The 8,815-nt window shown below is 37.6% G+C and overlaps 1 protein-coding gene across 2 annotated transcripts in view; it reads left to right on the forward strand.

Annotated features, from left to right (window-relative positions):
- NAPB (NSF attachment protein beta) overlaps positions 1-5,159 on the forward strand; it is a 42,644-nt gene extending 37,485 nt beyond the window's left edge. For both annotated transcript variants that reach the window (XM_079126450.1, XM_079126451.1), the window contains 4 exons: positions 1,905-2,009; positions 3,018-3,086; positions 3,470-3,520; positions 4,454-5,159. In XM_079126450.1, the coding sequence (XP_078982576.1) occupies positions 1,905-2,009; positions 3,018-3,086; positions 3,470-3,520; positions 4,454-4,564 (336 nt within the window). In that variant the 3' untranslated portion in view covers positions 4,565-5,159. The remainder of the gene's footprint in view (positions 1-1,904; positions 2,010-3,017; positions 3,087-3,469; positions 3,521-4,453) is intronic.
- The last annotated feature ends 3,656 nt before the right edge of the window (positions 5,160-8,815 follow it).

An 8,815-nucleotide genomic window follows, 5' to 3' on the forward strand; every position in this document is an offset into this window, starting at 1 on the left:
TGATAGTTCTTTTTTAGTTTGGAAAATGTGCAATTTGTAGCCTTCTTAGTTTCTGACCAGAAGCCTGCTATCACTCAGATGGCTTTGCCTGTTTTAGGTAGGCATTTTTCTCACCTGTTTTCAGATTTTTTTCCTTTGTCTTCAGGTTTTAGAAGTTTTATTATAATGTTATATGGGAAGGATCTCTTTGGTTTTTATCCTGTTTGGGTTTCACTAGACCCGAATCTATAGATTTACATTTCTTGCCACATTTGAGAAGTTTTCGGCGATTATTTCTTCAGATATTTTTTAGCCCTTTTCTCTTTTTGCTCCCCCTCCAAGACTCAGATAACACAATTGTTAGGCCTTGTTTTAGTCCCATAGGTCCTTGATACTCTGCTCTTTCCCTGCCACCCCGCCTCCAATCTGTCTTCTCTCTGTTGTTTGGTCTCTGTTGTTGAGTAATTTCTATTCTGTCTTCCTGTTCACTGATTCTTTTCCTCTCCATTCAACCTGCTGTTGAACCTACCCAGTTTTTATATATGAGTTTATCAGTTCTAAAATTTCTGTTTTTTCTTTGTATCATCTTTTTTTTTTTTTCCTTGTGGCTATTTTTTCTTGTCATTGCTTTTTAAATTTTTTTAGTTTTTGTAATTGCTTGTTGAAGCATTTTTGTAAGCGCTTCTTTAAAACCTTTGTTTGATAATTCTAACATTTCTGTCATCCGGGAGTTTTCTATTTTCTTTTTGCATTCAGCTTCAGATCTTGTGTTTTGGGTATTACGAGTGATTTTCAGTTGAAAATGAGCATTTTCATATCATGTCAGGACACTCGATCTTATTTAAACTTTCTCTTTAAGCTGGACTTCTCTGACACTTCGCTGCCTGCAGAGGGTTGGGGGCAATATTGATGGAGATAAAAGCTCAGCCCCCCCACCCACCCCAGTTAGGCCTCCATTAATATATAAAGGAGACCCTCATTCCTCAGCATCCCTGTTCGCTACTTGATCTCCATTAGCACCATACTAGGGTTGTGCTTGTTTGATTGATGATGGTGGGAGTCTTCACCCTTCACTAGACCTCTTCTGACCCCTCCTCACCAACAGGGAGATGGAGGTTACCCCAGTCCTGCAGGGTACAAGTGGAGTCCAATCTCTCCCTGTGGTTTCCTTGACCTCTGTGGTGGGGTTGAAGGCAGGAATAAAGTCTCTGTTCTCTGGCCTCACAAGCCACCCTGGCAGGGTTAGGGGCTGTTCCTTATGGTCATACAGAAATGGACATTTAGGCTCCCTCTTCAGCCTTTGGTGATATAAGTGGGAATGGGGCCACAGCATTTCTGTGGTGTTTGTCTGTAAGAGAGTACTTATTGTCTGAACATTGTCTCTTGCACCTTTCCCAGTCCTTTGGCTAGAGAGAGCAGGTGTGTTTTTATTTTTGGGGGGGGACGGGGGGGCGGCACCTATAGGCATTTCTGGGTTGCTGGTTCTCAATTCCATATTAGAAATATAGGAAAGAAAAAACCCAAAAGACCCACCCCTGTGTTTCCCTTGAGTCTCAGGGCCCCTCACTGGTTTGCCTTCTTCTGTTTACCTTTCACAGATGTTTGTTTTATATAAAATGACCAGAGCTTTCAGTTGTGCTTAGTGGGAAGAATAAGGGAAAATATATCTTCATCTTCCTAGATGCAGAAGTCTTCTGCGTCTTTTTTTTTTTTCAGGGTGGCGCTTCAAGTATTTATTACAATTTATTGTCTAATAAAATTTTCTACTGTTTGATATTGGGTTAAAAGAATGTATTCCATGGCTAAACTAACATAAGATGCACAAATATTTTCTAAAAAGCAATGGATGGATGAATAGAATTAATTTGTCTAGTATAAGAAGGTGAGATAGACCTTTTAAATCTAACTTTGCTTTCTGCACCTAGGTTGGGGCGAACACTATGGATAATCCTCTGTTGAAGTACAGTGCAAAAGATTACTTCTTTAAAGCAGCCCTCTGTCACTTTATAGTAGATGAGTTGAATGCCAAGGTAAGGAGTCTTCCTACACTCATTTTCTGATATGTTTTACCCTTGAGAACAGGTCCTCTGTTGTTCTTGATGTCATTTCTTGTGGGTGTTAATAGTAGCAAGATGAAACTGGGTGAATTAAAAATAATAATTTTGGGCTAGGGATGGTAGCACCTACCTGTAATCCCAGTGACTCAGGATGCTGAGGTAGGAAGATCACAAGTTCAAAGCTAGCATCAGCAACTTAGCAAGGCTCCAAGCAACTCAGTGAGTCCCTGTCTCTAAATAAAATATAAAAAAGGGCTGGGGAATGTGGCTTAGTGGTTATGTATCCCTGAGTTGAATCCCCTATTCCAAATAATAATAATAGTAATAATAATTTTGTGGTATGTGTTCTAATTTTAATCTCTTAACAGCTATCAAAACTGTACAATAAGTTTTCCTTCAGTAGTTTTGCTTTTTAAAAGAATTAGGGAACTAAAAGGGAGACAATAAAAGTAGAATAATGTTCTTCAAAAAAAAAGTTGGAGTTGAAATGCAGATGAGAAAAAGTAGAAAAGCAAAGTGAAAACTGCGAGACAAAGGCAAGGACTTAGGCAGCCTCAGTGTTTCCACTGTGTAGAGTTGCAGGGTTAAAGACACTGAGAGAAAAATGTTCTAGAATCCTTCCACCTCCAGCAGTAATCTAAACATGTTTTATTTTGGTGTTTGTACAGTGTTAACAAAGAACATCTCCACTGAGTGGATGAACACACACACCTGACTGGCCTTTTGAGAATTATTTTTTGACCATAATGTCTTCACAGCAGCCTAATTAAGAAAAAAAAAAAAAAAAGTCAGAAATTTATTCTCAGTTGAAATTGAAAATTCAAAATAAATAGGTTTCTGTGTTCTGTTGAGTCTAATGGCATACTTATTAAACATTTAAATGCATTATAGATAAATCAAAGTTCATAGAAAATTGAAAACTTGTTTCCTATTTTAGTAAGTCTGTAAGTCTGACATTGATGAGTGGTTTTCCTTCCTCAGCTTGCCCTTGAGAAATATGAGGAAATGTTTCCAGCATTTACTGATTCAAGAGAATGTAAATTACTGAAAGTAAGTAATAATAGAACTTTAAAGAAAAAAAAAACCTTTGCTTTCAGGGGACAACACCTAAGTGGGACTAGCTTTAAAATGAAATTCAGTTGATAAATCTGCAAAGGGGACCTGGTACTCTCCTGCTTTTTTATAATAGGTGTTCAGATGTCATGAGGTTCAAGGACATAAGCATTATGTTCTGAAACAGGCAATGTGGAAATTTTAATACCAAAGCTAGACCCTTAATTTGGATAATTCTTTTACTTAAATTTCTTCAACTTTGTGAGCTACTTGGCAACATCAGTATAATATCAAGGCTATTTCTGGGTTGAAGTATCCATTTACAACTGGGAGATTTGGTCTTAACAAACCTAATTTCTTTATTTTTTTAATGCTTTTAGAAACTTCTAGAAGCTCATGAAGAACAGAACAGTGAAGCTTACACTGAAGCAGTAAGTTATACCTTTGGAATATGGTATATTTTTGAAGGTTTATGTTAAAGAAACTTTTCCTTTTCATTGTGTAAGTTCTGAACTTTTATTTGAACACGATTCTACTTCCATACCTCCATTTGTGTTTTCCAAAAGTCATGTGTTATATACCTCACAAGTCAGACAGTACAGTCTTTTAACAAAGCACCATGCAGAAATTCTAATAGTACTTAGCCCTTTTTGACTTACACTCACAACTTAATTAGCTCCAAGGCTGCTTCAGGAGCAAATGTCACATACTATTATAAATGGCTATTTTAATGTTTATTTTTTAAAACAATCTGATCTATAAGTAAGTATAAAATAAATTTAAAGTATACAGTTGAAAATACAAAATTAACTTAATTATTAATTAAATTAATATAAACTTAAATATATATTATGTTTTATATAAAATATTTAAGTTTTCCTCCCAAACTAATCTCATCCTGTTTCTATTTTATTCTTTGGTAATATATTAAAGGAATTCTGCTTCCACATCTCCTAACTCTACAGTTATGTTATTCAATGAACATTAGTTTTCCTTATTTTTTCTAATTGTTATGCTATATTCAGTTTCTTCCATCACATTGAATGTACTCCTCCAGTTGTAATTTATGCTGTGTGTATTTACATACAAAGCAATATAAAAGGACAGGAACTTGTCACTAGTGCCATCAAAATAGACTCAAAATAATGAAAAAATAAAATTGTTTTAATGAGGAGAGTTATAAACTAGAATGAATTCTTTCTAATGAAGAACGTTGGTTAGTGGTATAAAATATTTGAGCAGTACTTGTTCAAAACACTTTTTAAAAAGCATTATATACTACATTCAAGTGGGATTTATTTCATTGTTTTGTGTTTTTAATATATTTCCATGGAATAATCCCTGTTGCTCTTTCTTTAAAATAGGTGAAGGAGTTTGACTCAATATCGCGCTTGGATCAGTGGCTGACCACCATGTTGCTTCGTATCAAAAAGTCCATCCAAGGGGACGGGGAAGGAGATGGGGACCTAAAATGAAGTGTTTTATGTCTTTGTGGCATGCAGCTAACTCCTTTAGTTTTGTCTTAGGGCCAAGTGATCTATATGGGATGCCCATTTAATGGCTTAATTTTGTTGCATATGAGCCAGTCTGTGTATTGTTCAAGCTCACCACTTCTGTGTTACTGTGAAATGGTCAAACTGGAGGCTCGCGTTCATATGGTTATGACAACCAAAGTGTATTTCATGCTTGTCAGTATCCCCAGAGTTTTTTAAAAAGAACTTCAGAATCTTATTCCTGTTCTTTTGATATTTACAGAACCCATGTTTGATGTTGCCACGTGTTTTTATGTCCTTTTTCTTGGACTATAGTCCTCAATCCAATTGTTCTAAGAGATGCTTTGCAAATTCTCTGTACATTGGGCATCTGGATGTATTTAAATGTGTGTGTTTAGTTTCAGGTAGTTACTAGGAATGAGTTTTTAATTTCATTAGAAATTGTTTATTTTTGTTCAGTGATTATTTTGATGGTGCTAGTGACAAGTTTTTTTGCTATTTGTATTCTGTATGCTCACATGTGCATGGCAGAAATTTTAGAGCAGCTGGAATCTTGTTGGCATCACTTGCATTGTGAGGAAAAGAAGTCTTCTGTCAATACTTTTTTTGTGTATGGATGAATGTCCAGGTGAATTTGATTGATTTGTACTTGAACACACACACTCAAATGTTTAAGATCTATGAAAGATAGAACTTTTCCTTACCCTGGATAAAGATTCACTTTTTGTTGGGGTATTTTAAAAACACTTTTGAAAGTGTTTTAATCATCACATCCAGTTCTTCATTTTCATATGTACACACTTACCCACATTGGCCTGTTGAGCTCCCATTGAGCTGCTGTAGGTGCCATGGCTGTGCAGATCTTGGTTAAGCCTAGCTGAGTGATCCCATTTGGAGCTTGGGAATGTTTGTGATTACCTTATTCACCTGTTCAACATGTAAGTTAGATGGGGTCAACATGGCACAGAAGTTTATGCCTCGTTGGGCAAGAACCCTGTCTGAGGAGTCTTGGTTTTTCATTGATGTACCTCTGGCCTGTTTGCTTGGCTTACATAACATATGTATGCTCTCTTGAATTGAGAACTTGATCCCCTATTACTTTATATGAAGATAATATAGACATAGTCTTGTTTCCTGAATCTTCTGGATATATTTTATGCTGAAATGATTCGTTTGAGGTGCATATGTTGCCAGACAAAACTCACAGTACTTTCTGAATTGTCATTAGTGACAGTTATAATGAAACTTACTATGTTTTGTCAAGACAGTAAGTTGTATTGGAATGGTGTTCTCATTTTTGGATGGCCCTGGACTGGGACTACTAAGATGTGATTAAGTAGAAGTGAGTGGCTAATACCACTGAGTATTAGGGCTGAGTGAGGATAGTTTAGAGGAAGTAGCAGGAGGTCAAGTTGAAAAGGGCCCACCAAAGCAACTTCAAAGGCTTACTGATCCAATCATGGTGGTTATATGCATGAGGACCAATCATGGTGGTTATATGCATGAGGACCTGGGGGAGCAGAAAGCTCAGTGATGTCAGTGCACTGGTGGAGGTAAAGGAAACCAAGGAAGACTTGAAAGCCAAGAAGATTCCCTCTTTCCTTAAAAGTTCTGGGGGGGTTCTTAAATGAAAACTGGCTGTCTCTGAAAGGATAAGTTTGAAGTGAGCCCTTTTGGTGCTTCTTGACTCCCTGTTAGAATCACATATGAAAAAAAGTGATGAGAGAACAGTGGGTTCTTGTTGCTGTACCTAATATGTTCTTTAACCCGTCACATACACATTTGTTGAAAACGAGGTTTTGGAAGTAGTTCTGTAGCACAAGTCCTCTGGGTCTGAGTCAATTCCAGGAGGAAGGATTTTAACACAGCCACTGTGCTTGTGTCAGCACTATTCAAGAAGTGTGTGTCCACTTCTTAAAAGAGAGCTGGTCTGATCATTTAAAGTAAAAACCAAGTGATGCCTTTCAGGGCAACTCTTTACCTTTGAGCACAGTCCCCTGACTGATTCCTGTCTGAAGAAGAGGCATGTTTTTTAGACAATAGTGTTTGTACCATTTTGCGATGCTGATCAGAGTCTCTTGTTTGTATTAAAATAAATGCTGGGATCAGTGTCTGGGTTAAGAAATAATTTTTGTTTTTAATATTTTACATTCAACAAATAAAAGTAATTATAATGTTTATAACAGACCTGCCAGAAAACAAAAGAATCAGAAAGAGCCCAGACAATAGTGTGCAAACTCACTTTCTTAAGATGTCCCATGAGTACAGTACAGTGCCATGTCTCAAGATGCCTAGGAGTTAGGCTTTCCAGATGTCTAGTTATTTATGAACAAAAAAGAATGATCGTTTATGTAACAGTTCTTGTACTTCAGCAAATCTGAGATTAGTTCACAGTTAAAGTCAGTTAAAATTTCTTACAGGAAAGCTTTGCTTTTTGTGGCAACATTTTTATATAAGCTTGTGTGAATTCCTTTTTTATTTAATGATCTGAAAACAGTATTTTTGCACAATCGTGACCATGTGTGATGGTTTCACTATAACCAAAGTCTGTGCACCAACCCTTGTGCATTTATTGTTCCCTCCAGTATTGTGCATTTAAAATGTCCAAATACAAACTGCTGTGACTTTCTTTGAAGGATCTGGCAGCACAGCATGCCCCCGTGACCTGCCCGCTGAGGTGTGACCAGTAGAAGGCTTCCTGCCCTGTAAAGTCTTGAGTTGATCTCAGGCAGGGGATTACATTATGAAAACTAACCATGTAACGTTAAACCTACCCTTGCAGAAAGAATGTGTTTTATGTGAACCTGTACAGTAAATAAAGTGGAAATTATGAGTAGTATTTTGACTAGTCTTTCTTCACAAAATTGACACAGATCAAAAAAAGTAGCTCGCTTCCTTTCCTTCAAATTGTCCCTGTCATTATCTAATGCAGTGGCATTAATATTTTCTAGGCTCTTTGAACCTTAGTCATTTGATGGCACCTCAGGCCACTGAGGTGAGCTTTTTGGAAGGAAGCCATGGTGCCTTCTGTTGATGCAGGCACTAAGTGAGCTTGATAACTGCTGACTTCCCCTTCTTGTCCCTTCCTTGAATCCTTTGGACTCTATAGTTACTTACAAAATTGAGGGAGGAGTCATTGCTTGAAAACTGTTGCGCAAGGTAAGGAACCCTTGAGCCTGATTGCCCCTGCCTCCCCAAGAAAGTAAGGTGATTTGGGCAGTGTGGGCATTTAGTTGAATCTTACAGGTATCTCTACAGGGACAGCAGATGCCTCTGGGAAAGGGTCATGCTCAGTGACCTCCTAGGGCCTGAAATTCTGGGGAGGAAGAGGACCTGTGTGTGGGTAGTATAGGCCAACTCATCCTATCATCCTGCCATAGATCATTGACTTTGGGTGCTAGAGCATATTCACAAGTTAAAGTAATTCAAAGCGGAGCACAGCAGCACATGCCTGTAATACCAATGACTTGGAAAGCTGCTACAGAAGGACTTCACCCTCAGCAATTTGACCAGACCCTGTCTCTAAAAAATAAAAAGTAGTAGGAATGTAGTTTAATGATAGAATACTCCCAGCTTCAATCCTCAGCACCACACACACACACATATATATGTATACATATATAAAATGTATATGTATATATTTACATACTTTTTTTTTTTTTTTGGCGGTACTGGGGATCGAACTCAGGGCCTTGTGCTTTTGAGGCAAGCACTCTACCAGCTGAGCTATCTCCCCAGCCCTACATATATATTTTTTTTAATCAGTGAATTTTAATGAATGGTAGAACAGACCATTCCAATCTAGGAATTCTGAGAAGTTGAAGTTTAAAGGTCTGCTCTTTCAAATGGTTTTCTGACAGAAGTCTTGTCCACCTTCATAAGAGGTCTATACAGATGGTCAGAGTGAATGGTTTCTGAGGCTGTTTGGGGGACATCCTGGATGGCTGTGACCTACTTGTAGCCTTCTCAATCCCATCGGCTCCTGTTCAGTTGCATGTGAATAAAAGTCCTTTGCATGAGTACACTTCCCAGCTGAATAATAGGTACTGCCCAAGTAGTGAATACTACTGATTTCCAGAAATGTTGGTCCTTGTATGAAAAGTATGACAGGTTAGTTTTATAGGTTAGTTTAACAGGATAAAACTAAGGTAGAACTTAAATTTGGAGAATCACCAACAGCAAAATCATGAGGTTTTCCCCACTGCCTGGTCCACTTTTTCAAAACTCTGTAAG

Source organism: Sciurus vulgaris (assembly GCF_902686455.1).
Source record: "Sciurus vulgaris genome assembly, chromosome: 2".
NCBI classification, from domain to species: domain Eukaryota; kingdom Metazoa; phylum Chordata; class Mammalia; order Rodentia; family Sciuridae; genus Sciurus; species Sciurus vulgaris.